The 17,930-nt window shown below is 50.1% G+C and overlaps 2 protein-coding genes across 2 annotated transcripts in view; both read right to left on the bottom strand.

Moving 5' to 3' along the window:
• Gnb1l (G protein subunit beta 1 like) overlaps nt 1-14,183 on the bottom strand; it is a 62,730-nt gene extending 48,547 nt beyond the window's left edge. The window contains exon 1 of the mRNA XM_051150675.1: nt 13,967-14,183. The gene's annotated coding sequence lies outside the window, so the exon portion shown is untranslated. The remainder of the gene's footprint in view (nt 1-13,966) is intronic.
• On the bottom strand, nt 10,935-12,041 carry Rtl10 (retrotransposon Gag like 10). Its single transcript, XM_051150677.1, is given in 5 exon segments — nt 10,935-11,560; nt 11,563-11,628; nt 11,631-11,669; nt 11,672-11,821; nt 11,824-12,041. Coding segments are annotated over 5 exon segments (846 nt in total). The 5' UTR covers nt 12,032-12,041; the 3' UTR covers nt 10,935-11,177.
• Nucleotides 14,184-17,930: the final 3,747 nt, after the last annotated feature.

Here is a 17,930-nt window from a genome sequence, read left to right as displayed (position 1 = left end):
TCGAAAACTATCCAAGCTGTTAAACTTCTTTAAATATGTAAATATATTTCATTTTTCTAAAACTTATCAACTAAAACAAAATTGAAAACTAAAACCAATTAAAAATCTATAAAAAGTAGGGGGATGGGTTCTGGAAGAGTTGGCTCAGGGGTTAAGAGCACCAGATGCCATTGCAGAAGACAGGAGTCGGATTCCTAGCACCCACATAGCAGCTCACAACCACCTGTAACTCCAGCTGTAGGGATCTGATACCTTCTGACTTCTGCAAGCACCAGGAACACATGTGGTGCACATACATACATGCAAGCAAAACGCTTGTACGCCTAAAAACAAAATAATAATTAAAAAACAAACCACAAAACACCCTGTAAAATGCACAAATGGTAAATAAGCAGAAAAGGCTGCTTACTCACAGCCAGCAGGGAGGTACAAATTAAACCAAGACTAAGACCAAGAAGTATTGAGTAGCCAAAAGTAAGAAAAGAAAGACAGACAAAACCAAGTGCTGCCAGGAATGGCGCACAGCTGAAACTGAGGTTTCTGGAGAAGGTAAAATGTGTGAACACTCTGAAAAGTAGCAGTTTCTTAAAAGTTAAATATGCACACAAAGTATTACCCAGCAATTCCATTTCTACAGTCTTAAGAGAGATGAAAACTTACATGCAAACAAAAGCCTGTACATAAATGTTTACTTTCATTCACAATCTCTCCACACAGACAATAATAACCCAAATGACTCCTCAGGCAAAAGCTACAATGAGGAACAATCTGTTGACGAATCTAACAGTATGGCTTAATTTCCAGAGAATTATTGCAGGTAAAAAGATATATGATATACTGTTCGGTTTATAGCGCATTCTAGAAAAGGCAAAAGTGGAGCCCGGGAGGAGATTGGTGACTACTAGGGTCAGAGGAGAGGAGGGAGGGCAGGCCTCACTATCAAAACACTGTTGAGGGCACAAGGCGCAGCCTGATGCTACTGTAGCCTTGCTAAGCCTCACTGCAAGAAGCAAGGCTACTCCTATAAAGTCCCCGTGAGTCCATGCTGAGATAAACAGGTGATGGAAGCCAAGCATGGAGGTACACACTCAAAACCCCAGCACTTGTGTGACTGAGGCGAGAGGATGACAAAATTCAGGCCAGCCTGGGGTGCGCTGCCAGACCCTGGGGGTTAGGGTGGGGGAAGAGAGAGAGAGAGGACAGCAAAAGAACTGGAGAGATCTCCCACACAGAATCCCACACTGAATGCTCTAGCTATGCAGTGACTCCCTTAGAATGCAGGATGAAACGAGCAACTGCAGTGGAGAGGCCTGAGACACATCACCTCAGCCAGCAGGCCAAGGTCAGCATGGGCAGTGAGGGGCACATGGAGACACACACCAGTGATTTTATGTGAAAACAGAGGCACTTTATCTTTGTATCCTTCCTCCCTAAACCCACAGCCTCCTCCGTGTGATCATGAGGCAAACAAGTGATAAATCAACTGAGGAACATCCTCCAACGTGCCGGACTACAGTGCCGCACACTAAGAAGTGTAAGAGGGCTGGAGAGCTGGCTCCGCGGTTATGAGCACTGGCTGCTGCTCTTCCAGAGGTCCTGAGTTCAATACCCAGCAACCACATGGTGGCTCACAACCATCTATAATGAGATCTGATGCCCTCTTCTGGTGTGCGTGAAGACAGACCACTCATATACATTTTTAAAGTTTTTGTTTTTGTTTTTGTTTTTTTAAAGGAGGGGAATATAAGAGTCTGCAGGCTAGGAAGACAAGAGAGGACGTGCAATGAGAGGTCCTGGGACAGAAAAGGACGTTAGTTTAATCAAGGAATGTGCATTCAGCCTAGATTTCAGTGCTCTGTGATTCCAACTGAAGATCTCAGTGAGAGAGAGCTCCCTCTGTTGTGTACACTAACATGCTCTGTCCTGCTCACTTGGCCAAACTCTGGAAGGTGGTATTCAAATAAAACATACAATGGAATACATGTGGGGTAGTTTTTTGTACTTCAGTTAACGGAATTTATTTTGCCACTACTATATGATGAAAATTAATTCTTGTTTAGACATTTCTGGCTTTTGAGCAATTCCTAATTCTGCTCAAGGTCACCATAATAGACTTAACACCTCATTTTGTTTATTGTTTGTTTGTTTTTGGAGACAGAGGCTCACTATGTTTTTGTTGTTGCTTTTAAGACAAGATCTTTCTGTGTAGCCTTGGCTGTCCTGAAAGTCACTCTGTAGACCAGGCTGGCCTCTAACTCACAGAGATCCACCTGCCTCTGCCTCTCAGGGGCTGGGATTAAAGATGTGCGCCATCACGCCTGGTTACTTGTTTTATTTTATGTGTATGGGTGCTTCACCTCCATGTATGCATGTGTAGCACATGTGTGCAGTGCCCACGGGGGACGAAAGAGGGCATTAGAATCCCTGGAACTAGAGCCATGAAAGTGCACAGAACTGAACCCGGGTTCTTCTGCAAAAGCAGCAAGTGCTCTTAACTACCTCGCCATCTCCTGGGCCCAGAAGGTACTTTCTTTAGACACAAAGCTTATGCCAGGAGGAAAAAGATCAGCTTGTTCCCTTCAGCCCAGGGCACTTGTCACAGAGAAGAAAGACTCAGAATCCCCCAGTGTCACAGGCCTGAAGGTGGCTTCCTCCCACCTCCTGCTTGCCCAGCACCTTCCAGGCTCTGCTTAGAACAGGGAAGGCAGATGCTGCCCGAACAGTTCTGGTTTGAGCAGAGGTTTCTCCCATGGCATCTAGGCCCATAAGGCCAGAACTGGGCCCCGCTGCAGCTCTGGAGAGTGTCCTGGCTGCCCCAGCTCTCCACATGCTCTCCTCTGTGGAGCTGCACTGTCGCTGTTGCTGCCGCCAGACTACTGGCATGTTGCCCAGCGCTATGGGTTAAAACCCAGGCACCCAGAATTGAGCACAGCCCTCTGTGCTGGTGCAGTGCAGGATGATCTGATTGACACCCCGTCAATCAGAGACCAGCCTCCAATACCTTCTCAGTCACTGAGATTGGCAGCCCACTGAGAGATCTCACATTTGTGGCCTTGGCTCTGAGCCCAAAACAAGGGTGGAAACTGCCTATAGAACAACCTCAAGTGGGAGACCTCAAGGCTTCTGATGGGTGGTCTTGCCATAAATAACTCCAAGAACACAGTCCTTTCCAGGGAGGCAAGGCCTGCTTCCAGGCAGGGCTCATGTGCTGCCAGTTCTGGCATCCAGAGACCATCCGATGCTGCAGCTCAGCCCAGGAAGGACCCCAGGAGGCTGGACCTGGCCCAGGCACATCCCCATGCCCACGCAGCCCCTCCCTGGCCCAAGTGCGCGGGAAGCAGGCCTGCTGGGGTAACTCAAGCTGCACAAAGAAACCATTCGTGGAACGGGGCTCCATTTGGAGACTCAGAGTCAAAGGCGCACTTCATTGCTGCTTTCCAAATCCCAAGCATTGTCAGAGCCTTTCCCCTTTGAAGCCTCGCTGAGTGATTGAAGCGTCTACTTTCTGAGGGGCAGATAGCACTGGGCCAGTAATCTGACTCTAAGCCACGGGATAAAGGTAGTTTGTTTCCTCTCAGCCTGTCTGTCAACACCTCCTCAGTAATTAGCCCTAATTATTACAAAGGGCCAGCCTCCCATTCGGTTATTAAATCAGAAATGGTATCATGGCCGGGCATCTGTCAACGCCCCAACCGGCGACCTTCGATTCATTGAATCTTCTGTCAGTCTCTGCCTTGGGAAGTACCCAGGCAGGCAAGGAGGCAGTGGCTTCAAAGATACAGAACCCAGGAAGCATTCTGGGGCAGCAGGGAGGCAAAGAGGATGGCAGGAAGATAAGGAAAGCAGCAAAGAAAGTGGGTGCCTGCAGCCCGGTGCCAACATGGGAACTGGCACCTTCCCCAGGGCCTGCAGACCACATTTAATCACTGTCTCACCTCGATTACTCCAAGGCTGACCACTGTGAATCTGTGAATGTGTAGGGCAAGAATTCCCGGACCTGCACTGGGGCATCTTCCATGAGAAAGGCGGACAGGCTGTAGCCCTGGCTGACAGCTGGGCCTCAGACCTTAACTAGGTCTGTGAGGCTGCTCAGGGATGAACTCCACGCAGAGCTGACACCATTTTCCTAAAGGCCCGACTCCCCCTGCAGCCTGGGCCAGGGCCTTGACTTCTCTCCAGGAGAAATAGGTTACTGCTCGTTCTACAACAGAGGTCTAGCGCTGCCAAGCACTGCTCTAGCTCTGAGGCGGGTGCCACCCAGCAGGATTGATGGCCTTATTCCCCTGGGAGTCAGTGTTCAGGCCCAGTCTTCCACACCTCATGGCCACTCACTCATCCCACCAGGTCTCATGGCCCTCTCCCAACAGGCCCCAGTAACTTAGAGAGGTGACAGAGACCAGCTACAGTGCCAGCTTCCCAACAGGCCTGCCCCACTGGAGATGCAGCCAACACAATAGGCCAGGGCAGAAAGCACAGACCATCACACAGCACCAGCTCCTGTGCTGCAGGAGAGATGGGGGTTCTCCAAGAACAGGCACCGCAAGCTGCATCCCAGGACACCCACTGCTTAGGAGTGGTCCAGGGAGCCTGCAGTATCAGGAAGGAAGCCTGCTCTGAGGCACTTGTGGGCAGAGGTGGTAACCCAGCCAGCACCAGGCCTTCCTATGACTGAACACATGGAAAGTCTCGCTGCTCTACAGGAAGTGTGACCATCCTCTGTGCCAGAACCAGCTCTAGGGCCCAGCAGCCAAGTCTCCTTAGAAAAGATGTCCTTAGCCATGGTGGTGGGGACACTGTCCATCAACCCCAAAGATCTGGGCCCCAGCACTGAACAGTCACAAGGGAGAGATTGTGGGAACAGGAGAAGTCAGATGTCCCTTTGTATCTGCCTGGTAGCTCAGCCACTGGTAGAGCAGAACAATGTGACAAATATACAAGCATTCAAGAGCCACCTGCATGCTCCACCTCTTAGCGTGCTCCCCTCAACCATGCACATGGCCCTCCAAGGCTCAGTGTCTGCTACAAAGGACACTGTGGCTCAAGGAACACTGAGGTGGCGCAGGGGTCCTGCTTGAGCAGACTCAGGCAGGTTGCCCACAGACAGTGATCCCAGCATGTGAAATGCTGGGTGAGGAGCGCACCAGAGCCCACGACACTCTCCATTCTCCCTGGGATCAAATGTGGTTTATAGCTAGCCACCCTGAGGAAGAAGGTGCAGATGGGCATTTCTCTACCACAAAGTCAAGACTCCTTATAAAGCCAGATAACTAAGAATCGACCAGAGTGCAGCCAGGGAGCATTGAGTGGCTGGGAGCAGACCTGGTCTCTGCTTCATGGAAAAGGGAGAAACAGGATCTTCTGTTAGTCAGGATACAGCAGGCTGCACTCTGGCAAGAGCATGCACACACATACACCCCTACCTCAGTGGCCTCACACATGAAACATTTATTGCTTGCTCAGGTTACACAGCCATTGTGGTTGACAGAGTCTCTGCCCATCACAGGCCTTGACAGCAGACCTCCCGCCTATCCCAGTCACACTAACAAGACTCCAGGCTTAATGTCAAAGGCAACACATGAGACTTTAGGAAAACAGGACAATGCCTTTGAACCCTCATGTAGGGAAAATTTCTTAAATAATAAATGAAACAAGGCCATGTACAGACCAGCAAGGAACAGCCCACTCAGGGCAGACTGGAATCCCACACCTCAGCTCAGCACTGGCCCCAAGGGGCCCTGCACACACTTACAGAGGGGTGCCCACAGCACTGCTGAAAACTACAAAATAAAAGCCATCTTGAGCATTGTTCTAGGTGGGAGTACCCCCAAACTCTTCAGCTTAAGCCCTAGTCCCCACTGTATGACAGAACATGCTTATATTTGGATAGGGTACTTAAAGAGGCAATTTAGGTAGAGTGTCTTTAGGGTAGGCCTGATCCTACATGCTTGCTGTCCCAGCAGATTAGGACATGGAAATACATTCAGGGGGATGATTGGGCAAGGATGCAGGGAAGATGGCCACCCACAAACCAAGGGGAGGCCTTAGGAAAAACCACCCTGCAACTTGACCTTGGATTTCTCCACTCCAGAACCGTGGGGGAGACCTATTTCTGGTTTGAACATGCACAATGTACATTACAGGCCCCACCCTTTTTCCACAGCGGCTGCCTCCAATGTGAATGGCCACTTACCCAGCTCACTACTGAGTAACCCACCTGTGGTGGCTCGAATAACAATGACCCCAATAGGCTCATATATTGGAATGCTTAGTCACCAGGGAGTGGTACTATTTGAAAGGATGAGAAGGATTTTAGAGGTGTGGCCTTGTTGGAGGAAGTGGGTCTCTCCCTCTCTCTGCCTCCAGATCAGGATGTAGCTCTCAAACATCTCTTTAGCTACTGCTTCAATGTCAGGTGTGCCACCATTCTCCTCAGCATGATGGAATTACAAGAGACCTCTGAAACTATAAGCAAGCCCCCGACAGATGTTTTCTTTTAAAAGAGCTGCCTTGGTCATAGTGTCTCTTCACAGCAATAGAGCAGTGACTAAGACATACCTCACATTAGGAGGACCCGTATAATTCCGGTGCAGCTGTGGATTCCTTTGGCCACAGTAGTGTTGGTAGGGAGGCACATATCACCCATGGCACGTGGTTCCCCATAGCATCATTTGACCATGTAACAGTACGTGCAGATGTGGGACCTGCTCTTACAACAGTAAGTAGAGCACGTCCAGTCCACTCCAAGACACACGGGTTGGACAGCAAACAGCAGGTGCCCATTAGGGTCACTGAGACCTTAAGTTCTAGCTGATGCTGACAGAAGCTCTAAGAATGACAGCTTTACTTGCCCTGCCCTATGGCTGGCTCTCAACTATTTTAGCTTTGTCGTTCATAACATTAGAACAGTCACAGGAGCTTAGGCCCCAGCCAGGGCACAGTGGATATCACATCCTCATTTAACACTCCTGACTACCTGGTGAGGATGAAATAGTTAATACTGAACAGGGGTCAGGGGAAGAAACAAGATGTGACCCAATTCAAGCCCACGCTCAGATCCCACACACCATGATTACAGACCACAACTATCCATGTCACGAGCTTGTAGCCTAGTGGTCAGTCTCACATGCCTAGAACTGTTAATGTGGTGAAACCTAAGTATTTCATATCCCTGTCAATAGCGTGCGGGAACCCACTTGCCGTACCCTGTCCCGCAAATGCTCTGCAGAGCACATGTGTTAAAGGCCTAGTCCCCATCTTGGTTCTGCCGGGAGGTAATGGAACCTTAGGTGGGGTCTCATAGAAGGTTTCCTGCCATAAGTGTGCCCTTGAAAGGGATACTGGGCCTTCTCTCTCTTCTCTCATCTTCTCATCCTGGGCATGTGGTAAACAGCTTTGCTACATGTTGCCACCATGAACTAACAACAAATAGTGAACTAAAAACTCCAAAATTGTGACCTCCCAAACCTTTCCTCTTCACAAAGTGATTCTCTTAGCATTTGGTACAATAGGAAGCTAAACTAACAAGCTTTTTGTTGTTGTTGTTGTTGTTTTTGTTTTGTTTTGTTTTTGCTTTTTGTTTTTTGTTTTTGAGGCAAGGTTTCTCTATGTAGCTTTTGGCTGTCCTGGACTCGCTTTGTAGACCAGGCTGGCCTCGAACTCACAGTGATCGCCTGCCTCTGCCTCCCAAGTACTGGGATTACAGGCCTGTGCCACCACATCAAGCTGCTAACAAAGCTTTTTATGACCTTAAATACTGTCATCGATAAACCATCTGGAGTGTGTGCTGGCACAACTGATGTAAGCACCCTGCTCCACTGTGTTCCAGAAAGCCAACCAGTTATCAAGTGGTTTTACTGACATTCATTTGAAATACCAATAATGTTCTAAATTTTCAACTTATATGGTTCCAACTTATATGGTTTGTCTCACTATTATTTCTCTCCATTCCAGTATCCAAGTGCTTCAAACGTTGTAGTTTTACAAAGTACTCTAATGTCTCAGAGGACTTTATTATCAGTACTTTCTGGTTTAAGGTTCTCCCTGCAGATAGGTCTTTTTAAAACCATTTGATAGGGCCCATGGCCTATTGTCTAGAGATGAGATGTCATGGTATTTCCCAGGTAAGTGAACCTCACACACTAATCAGAGGCATGCCTGTCACTGTGTCTAGCTCCAGGGGAATCCTCTTCGAGGTCATCTGTCCTAGTGCCAGCATGGATGAATGACCGCAGGCCCCACTCACAGGTCCAATCTGAATAGACCGCCTGGGTTATTGCCTCTGGTGGGAGGTGAATGCTGCTGTCACTGTTGCTGGTGTACTACTTTATACACTGGAAGACCATACTCCAAGTTTTTGTTCAACCGACAGACAGCCAGGAGCAGACAACCTGGTCACTGCAGCCACAAGGCCTCCTCTCCTCAATATCAAGAAGCCAAGCACTGCCTAACTTTCTAGGTTATCTAGACTCTGCCGAGTGTCCTCATGCCTGTCGAGCACAGATGCCAAGCAGCAGTCTTCACACATAGAGCAGACCATGACCCGGGCCTTCAGGAGCTGACCCAGGAAGCCTAGGGTCAGGAGGAACAGTGTCAACTTCAAGCAGAAGGGACTCACTTTAGGTCCACCCGAGGTGAGAAGGCAGGGGCATTGGGGACAGCAACATGGCAAGAGCCAGGGAGTAACTAGAACATCACCCAGAGCCATTCTAGGATCCACCGCCAGAGCCACAGGCAGGCCCAGCCACAGACAACTAAAGGATAAGAGAGAAGAGTCTACTGTAGCCAGGAACAATCATGGGAGCAGCTGGGCAACCTGTAACAGAAACATAATGCTACTACAGAATAATTTCTGTTAGCAACATCCCCAGCTGTTCCATGTATGTGGGGTCTGTGCTTTGAAATAACTGGCAAATAAGCTGCCTGGACCCAAAGCATCTCTTAGTAAGTTAGCAAAACCACCCAACAACCTGTGCCAAGTCTCCCCAGATGTTTGCTCATCATGGCCTCTCCTACAGTAGCCAGCTGTATTTCCAGTCTATGGTCCTAGTAAGTATCTAGGAAGGTTTCCTCTTGTTACTTTCACATCTGTAAAATTGAAAGACTGACGGTCTTGACTAAGCACTTCTAAGTAGGCACATGCTGTGTCCTGGGTGGCTGTGTCTCCCTCCTCAGATCAATTTGCCTCAAAGGAGCCCGTGTGCTTAGCTCTCACTAAAACCCCATCCTTGTACAGAACTGGTCTGTCCTCATTCCGATCCCAGGCCTCACATTCCCATCTGCTACCTGCTCTCCCTTTTACCGAGAGCCCTCAGAAGTCAGACCCCACAGCCAGCCAACACTGGCCCTCCCCACCCCCTACCCCACCCCCCACCCCGTGGCTAGCTCCAGCTCCCCCTAGCAGACCCTCTCACCTTCAGAGGCTCCATTAGGAACTACCTCTGCACACCTGTGACACCTGCCTGGGCTCTGCTGATAGTATGGGTACAGCACTTCTGTTCACAAAACAAGGACTCTGTCAGCAGCCACCATGCACTGGGCAATTACATCATCTCATGTTTACTGAGCAATGCTTCCAGGGACACATATCTATGTCTAAACCTTGACATGGGCTCAGTGTGTGTGTGTGTGTGTGTGTGTGTGTGTGTGTGTGTGTGTGTGTGTGTGTGTGTGTGTGTACTGTGCAGAGGGGAGGGGGGTTGTAAGCATAACCAGGTGTAGCAAGAATGCAGCTGGCCAGGGCTTTGAATGAGGCCACAGGACATATGGTTCTCAGCCAAGATGTCATCTTATCCCTTACAAGGATGAATATGGCTGCTTCTTGCAGTGCTTACAAAAAATGGAATCCACCAAAGTGTGCAACGATAGATGACTGGTTTTTAAAAGGCAGTATATACATACAATAGGGTATTATTTAACCATAAAAAACAAACCCAGCAATATGGAACCAATGAAACTGTTAAGTAAAATAAGGCAAGTACCGAGAGACAAATGCTATATGTATCTGTACGCATAAGCTATCAGAGTTGATCTAGCAGAAGCAAAAGGCAGATAAAGAAAACAATACAAAAAAAAAACAAATAAAACAGGAAGAGACACAAAGGTTAGATAACTGCCACAAGCACAGTGTGCACTTAGAGTTGACAGTAATGTATCTCATATTTTATAAGGAACCATGAGAGAAGTGTAAATACAATCCCATACAAAGAAATGATCAACATTTAGAAAAGGAAATGGTAAACACCAGACCGGATCATTATACATCTATATATCCAATTATACTATACTCCACAGACATAGCATAAAAAAACATTTTAGTCCTAGAGGCAGGCAGTTCTAGGCCAGTTCAAGGCCAGCCTGGTGCATATCAAGTTACAAGCCAGCCAAGGCTACATAGTGAAACACTGTCTCAAAAACAACCAAGGAACCAACCAACCAGCCGATTTAAAAAAGAGCAGTGGCTTCCTCCAAGCATCCTTCTTTCCACTTAGCCTAAGAATCAGAGGTCACAGAGGGCAGGGCAGAGGCGAAGAAACACCAACAGGGCTCTTCTGGCCACAGCGCTACAATCTCATGGGGGCTGATCCTCAGGGCCCTTTCCTTTAGAAGTGGCAAGTGTTACAGCACTTTTAGGTGTGGGGTAGGAACTGAGCTAGGGACCAACACAGGCCCATACTCGGGTAGGAGAAGGAAGAAGAGCTCAGGTGCCTGTCTAGCTATCCAGCCACAGGGGTCAGTAGAGTCATCTGTAGCCAGCACTGTCCTGTCCGGGTGCTGTGGAACTCCCTCTCTATGTACAGCACTACTGCACATCTAGACTGAGTTCAGAACACAGGGTAGGGAACAGGGAATGCAAGCCAAGGGTGGCTCTTGTGGGGTCCCTGGGACAACGTTCACTGCCCCCACCCCCACCCCCGCACCCTGTGGAATATCCAGATACACTTCCTGGTCTTCTTATGTTTTAGAACTCTCCTCTGTTTTCTGGGGTTCTAACTCCCAAGATAAGCTGATTCTAGCTTCCAAGAAGTGGAGTTAACAGATTTTTAAGGTACTGAGACAAGTTTGGGGGCTGCCTCCTTTGGATGGGAGGCAACTGGCCTCACAGCACTACAAAAAGGGCTAAATGCAAAACTAGACTGGGTCAGGGCCTCTTGGGGTCCAATTTGTTGGCCAGCTGCTGATCAGGCCGGCCCTTCTGGACACAGGGTTAGACTTGCATCAACCAGGGGTTGGAGGGAGCAGCTAAGGCAGGCCTCAGGGGAGCACCCACATTGAGTGCTGAGGCCACTGAGAGTAAGTCCTGCCTTACTGTGGCAGCTGTGGGCCACTGGTGGCTGGCTTGATGTGGAAGGCAGAGGACAGGAGACAGCGGCATGGGGCTCAACAAAACTGTTTGGGTCTTGAATAACTTCTTTGAGATCTCAGCAGAAGAGCTCATGATCATCAGTCAAGGGCAGGTCCCTATTGAGACAAGGGGCTGCCCAGGCCCAGGCTAGGCCTCTCAGTCAACAGAGGCTCTCTCAGACACAGCTGAGATTGCCTTGGTAGCACTCAAAGTAGAAGACATATAATCACCCAGCAGGGTCAAAAAGCAGTCTAGAAGTCATGGAGAGCCATCAAAGGTACCAGGTTGGACCTAGGAACCCTGTGGAAGTCCGTCCTGAGTGGCCGGGGTCTGGTATGCATCCAGCTGGAGGACCCCTTTCTGTAGGCTCACTGCCAGAAGAATCATTAGCTGTACTGTTCTGCTCCACGGTGGTGCACACACACATGCAGTTCCCACAGCAAAGCCTCTTAATCCAGGAATCCACCAAGGGGCCATGTCAGAAGGTACCATCTGTTGCCAAGGGTGCGCACTGGTGAAACTGGCTGCCATCTGGACAGGATTACCAGGGCTTTGCCAATGGGGCGCCTGCCGTGAGGCATGCCAGGAATAAAGGGAGGAAGTGCCCACTGAAGGCCTGGTGTGGACAGAAGAAGCAGGCACAACACAACAGGCCAAGGAGCGGCTGGACAGGATGTGGCAGACTGCCATTCCAGGTAAATGCCAGGAAAGCTGAGCCGATGAGTGGAGGGACTGTCAGACGCAGGCCATCATCCGAGGAAATCTGTCCAAACACAAGGCCGGGAAGAGCAGGAACCAGGCTCAACCATCACCTCTGACTGGCAAGAGAAGGCAGCAGGCAAAAAACCCTCAGGGACCTGATTTGATGCTCTGAATGGAGGGAGGGGCCCAGCGGCTGGCCTGGGAGGGTTAAGGAAACACACAAACGCTGCCTGTGACTTTCAAGGTATAATGACAGATGCTGTCAATCCTAAAAGGGGCCAGAGCAGAACATCAGGGAGTTTTAGGGCAATGACAGTAGCAACTGTTATTTGTACCATTTGTGTGTGTCACAGCACCATTTGTACTGAATGCTGGCCACACACTACCCACAGATTGGGCACTACTATTATTGTGTGCAGCCACCCACCAATTAGTAAATGGCAACAGAGGAGCAGAGCCTGGCTGTAGAGACAAGCTTAACCACAAATCATTTCACAGGTTATGGACTGCCCTTCAGAATGGAACAAGTGAGCTCCTGGCGGCCCAAGCACTGCAAACTGCTAAGAACAGAGCATGCCAAAACATCCTTGCACATACGGCACCAGGCACGCCTGATAGGAACAGGTGACTTCCTGCACCCAGGATTTCTATCCTGCAGGTAAAGCCACCCAATCCTGAGCATTCCTCCCTCATATATGCCAGGCAATAATCAAGCACTGTAGTCTCCGAAAGTGAAAGGCAGAATTCCCACTTTGAGGTCTCCTCCTGTTACCACCAGCCCATGGGCTGAGCATGGGAAACTCCCTCTGAGGGCTGGACCCACTCTTATTCCAAGCTGTGGTCACCAGAGGCCAGACCAACAAGGAAGGAAGACACAAGCTCTCCTCTGGGATTCTCACACTCTGCTCCAGCCTCTCTCGGGAGGGAAGCCCACCAACTTCCTCCCTCCTCCCAAATCTCTGCTTCATGCCTGTACACATAACCCAGTTCTCCACAAGCTCTCTCCTAGAAGCACCACATCAGGGCATATATCTTCAAACCTGGTTCTTCATACTTTACCCCCAACCCAGAGTCAGTTTCTTCAGAAAGGTACAGCAAAGTTGATCTTTCTGCCAGAGCCTCCCAAGTGGCTTGAAATACTCAGTTGTCAGTACTGTCAGCACCCACCTCCACCACATCTTAGGTGGCTCCCGGACTCACCCCTGAAAGGCCAGCCCTTGACATGCGCTTCCCAACACGTTCATGAGCCGGATCCAGTCTCTCAGTGAGTTCTCAAAAAGTAGTGCCCACAGGCCATGTCCCAGGCCCCAAAGCTAGGTGTCAGGCTGCCCACAAACACCCACCACGCTGTATGCCCAGAAGCCAGTGTGCCACCCAAGACCTCCAGCTCCAACTTTGAGCCTTAGATGTTATCTCCCACTCACCTGCGTGCCTAAGCGCCCCTGGCAACTTAGGAGAGAAGCGCCCTCCCCAACACCCTCCCCCACCCCCACCCCGCGCCCCCGCCCAAGCAGCCAATTTCTGTTTCTTCCGACCCTCAGCCAGCCACTCACTTTTTGAGCCTCATGATCATCCCACGGGAGCCCTTTGCGTATCAGTCCGTTGAACTCTCTCGCTTCTCTCCACCAACCCTGCCTGATACTAGGTAATTTCGCTTCTTTTCTTTTCCCGAATTGGACAGCAATCTACTAGAAGACGGAGGGCCGCGGCGCGTGGTAATCTTCCTCCGCAGGCCGGGGAATACCTGACACGTAGTCTGAGTTCTCTGCTCCCGAGACCCGGGAGACTCGGGAACAGAACTTGTCCAAAGCCAAACTATGAATGGAGGCCAGACTTCCTGCACTGCACCGCCCGCACGCCCGCTAGCAACCGCCATGCAGGACATCCAGCTCATAAGCTCCCGGGCAACGAAGCCCTCCCTACCTGAGAATGCCACGGAGGGGCCGCCAGGGTCAGAGGATTCGCTCTCGAACACCGGGCAGAACGGCGAACTTCCGAGGGCAGGATCCCGCAGCCACCTGCAAAGTGAAGAGCGAGCAGAGCGAGAGCGAGATCAGGTGAGCGGGGATGTGACTCCTCAGGACCGAGCCCCCATCCGGGCGCACACCAGCACGCGGATGCCACTCGCCGCCCGCCGCCCACCTCGCGCCGCCACACTGACCCGGCCGCAGAGATCCTAGCCAAACGCTTTGGGATCCCGGGAGCTCGCCCAACGCCCCGTCGGCCACGCCCCCTCGGCGTGCGCGCGCCCTCCACGGACGAGCCCGCTCCGGCGTCCCGCACTCCCTAGGCTAGCCTTCCCGCGGGGCTGCGCGCACACGTTCGACTCTCCGCGCCTGCGCTGTGGGCCGCGAGGCCCCGGTCTCAGAGACGCCCTTCTGCAAAAGTGCGACGGCGCGGCGCGAGGGGTGATGGGAGCGAGCGCTCGGGACCACGCAGAGAGGCCGCATGCGCAGGCGCCTGGTGGTTCTGTGGCGCCGGGAGTGCGGAGCTGGTTCCGGTGCGTTTCCAGTCCTTTCTGTTCGCTGGAAAGCCGGCGAGGGTCTAAGGGCTGAGGGCGTCGCGAAGGCTCAGGTACTGAGTGGCTGCTGAGCCTTCAGGTGTGAGGAGCGCGTCTCTGAGTGGCAGGTCCGCGCAGTTCCTCTCACTGTCCCGTGCAAGGTCCAGTGTCTGCAAGTCTCCACCCTAGCTGCGAGGGGCAGGGCAAACTCGTTTCACGTCCCTCCATTCGGATTCCTAGCACCTGCAGGCAAACAAGCGAGACGTGTGGCTTTCCGCATCGTGTGTGTGTCTGTGTGTCTGTGTGTCTGTGTGTCTGTCTGTCTGGACCGCACAGCACTGGGGAGCCCAGTCGACACCCAGACACTTTAGAGAGGCCAGGAGGAGATGAGCCTGTGTACCCCTCCCGTGCATCTGCGCAGTTTGTCCCTGAGTTCTTCAGAGCCCTGGCGCTGTCATCCATCCCACCCCAGAAACGAGCCTTGGACCGGGCACAGAAGGCTTCGCTGCACAGTAATAATTCTGAAAGCAAGGACATGCATAACACACCAGCTCCCTGTCTGCCCTGCACCGCTGACTCCTTTCATGAAAGATCTCTGAAATGTTATCTGCATTTATACTCAAACTCACTCGCTTTGATCCTTGAAACGGGAATCAAAGATAACATTGTAACTTCCAAGGGTCTGTGGGGCTTTCAGTAGTCTGGGCCAAAAACAATAAAAGTGGCACCCAGCCAGGAAACACCTCCTTGAAGTGTGAATGAAACTTGGCTTTTTTTTTTTTTTCCCCAGTTGTAACTTTCCTAATTGACCTGATAATTTAAACTTCCTCCCTTAAGGGAGGGTTTGTTTCAGTGAATTCCGATCACCCTCAGGCCCCAAAGCAACTAGAGCCAAGGCAGGACCAGTCAACAGAAAGTGAGCAGCAGGCTTGTGCAAAAGACCACCCACCCAAGCCCCTTACACAGGCCTTTTTCCAAATTGCCTTTTGGTTTTATTTTAGAGTATCACCTCAAATGTGCATGACAAAATTTATCATAGTAGCCCGGCATGGTAGCACATGCCTTTAATCCCAGCACTCAGGAGGCAGAGGCAAGCGGATCTCTGTGAGTTCGAGGCCAGCCTGGTCTACAAAAGCTAGTCTAGGACAGCCAGGGCTATTACACAGAGAAACGTTGTCTCAAAAAACCAAAGCAAACAAACAAACAAAACACATATATATATATAACCTAGGATTAACAGACACATTCACAAGGCTGTGCACCTGTTACCACCATTCCCAGAAACATTTCGCCACACTAGAAACTGTCCACTAAACACTGGCTCCTCATCTCCAAACCCTGAGCACCTACCATTTTGAGTCTGAATTTGGCTGTGTACCCCACATACCTGCTGCTCACACAATGCTGTCCGTTTGTGAATGTGTTTCATTTAGTGTGTTTTCAGGGTTCATCTGTGCTGTAGCATGTGCCTGAATTGCCTTCCTTTTACAGTGCTGACTGAGGGCTGGGGAGTTTTAAGAGCACTGACTGCTCTTGCGCAGGAGCTCAGTTTGTTTCCCAGCACCCACACTGTGGTTCACAGCCATCCGTAACTCCAGTTCAGGGTTTCTGATGACCTTTTCTAGCCTCTTGGGCACTGGGCACATACATGGCTCACATACATACATGCAAGCAAAAGCACTCGTATATGTAGAAATAAAAATGTTTTTTAAAAGAGCCTGCCTTTAATCCAGAACTCAGAAGACAGAGGTAGGAAGATTTCTGAGTCCCAGACCGGCCTGGTCTACGTAGTCAGACATCCATATCAAAAACACCCCAAAATAAATAAATCCCTCCTTTAGTGTCCACGTTTTGTTTACCCTTCAGCCCTCATGACGCGGAACTGTGTGCACCTTTGCCCGCTGTGGGTAATAGTGCTGTGGAATCTCTATATCTTGGGGTTTCTGTTGCTCTGATGAAACACCATGACCCAAAAGCAAGTCAGGGAGGAAAGGGGTTATTTGTCTCACACTTCCAGATCATGATCCATCACTGGAGGAAGTCAGGACAGGAACTCAAACCTGGAGGAACTTGGGATAAGGAGCTGATGCAGAAGCCATGGAGGGCTGCTGCCTGCTGGCTTGCTCCCCATGGCTTGCTCAGCCTGCTTTCCTATAGAACCCAGGACCACCAGCCTGGGGATGGCACCATCCATAATGGGCCTTCCCCTGTCAATCACTAATTAAGAAAATGTCTACAGGCTTGCCTACAACCTGATCTTCTATTTATTTGTTTGTTTGATTGATTTGGTTTTTTGAGACTATATATAGACTTTTTTTTTCCCAAAAAAAATCAGGTTTCTCTATGGAGCCTTGGCTATTCCGGGCTCACTTTTTTTTTTTTTTTTTTTTTAGTTTTTCGAGACAGGGTTTCTCTGTGTAGCCTTGGCCATCCTGGACTCACTTTGTAGACCAGGCTGGCCTCGAACTCACAGCAATCCGCCTGCCTCTGCCTCCCGAGTGCTGGGATTAAAGGCGTGCACCACCACGCCCGGCTTCCGGGCTCACTTTGTAGAACAGGCTGGTTTCGAATTGGTACCCTCAGAGGCCAGAAGAGGTGTTGGATCCCCTGGTGAACTGGAGTTACAGATGGTTGTGAGCTGCCATGTGGGTGCTAGGAACTGAATCCATGTCCTTTAGAACAGCAAGCGCTCTAACCCACTGAGTTGTCTTTCCAGCCCCTGATTTTAATCCTTTAGCTATATGGAAAAAAAAAGTGGAGTTGCTAAATCTTCCAGTAATGTTGTTTTGTGTGAAGCTGCCAGTGTTGCCGTCAGTAGTACACAAGTGTTCCAAATCCTCCACAACCTGCCATCAAGTGGTTATGCTCTGGCTTGTCATGCAGATAGGCCGTCTCCCATTAAGAAGGACATTGTCCTTCCTCTGTCTTGGCACCTTGACAAATGACTTTGTCATTAACCACTGAGATGGCTCAGTGGCTAAGAACACTTGTTGCTGTCACAGAGGACCCAGGTTCAGTTCCCAGCATCCACATGGCAGCTCACAACTGTTTGCAACGCTAGTTCCAGGGGATTTAGCGACGCCTTCTGGCCTCCACAGCCACTGCATACATGTGTTACACACACACACACACACGCAAATTAATCATACTCTTAAAACTACAAAAGTCTTTCTAAAAAGTCATTGGATACTGCATGCATAAGCTTATGAAAATCATTCATACTAATTAAATGTGTGTATGTTTCATTATCTACAGGGCTTTCTGTTACTTTCCATTGGTCTATATGTCTGATTTAATGCCAGTACCACACTGTTTTGATTACTGGAGCTTTGTCCTTAAGTTTGAAATCAGGAAGCATAAGGCCTTCAAGTCGGCTAACTCTCCAGG

The sequence above is a fragment of the Acomys russatus genome, chromosome 8 (genome assembly GCF_903995435.1).
Source record: "Acomys russatus chromosome 8, mAcoRus1.1, whole genome shotgun sequence".
Taxonomy (NCBI): domain Eukaryota; kingdom Metazoa; phylum Chordata; class Mammalia; order Rodentia; family Muridae; genus Acomys; species Acomys russatus.
This window is presented reverse-complemented; position numbering and strand designations above follow the sequence as displayed.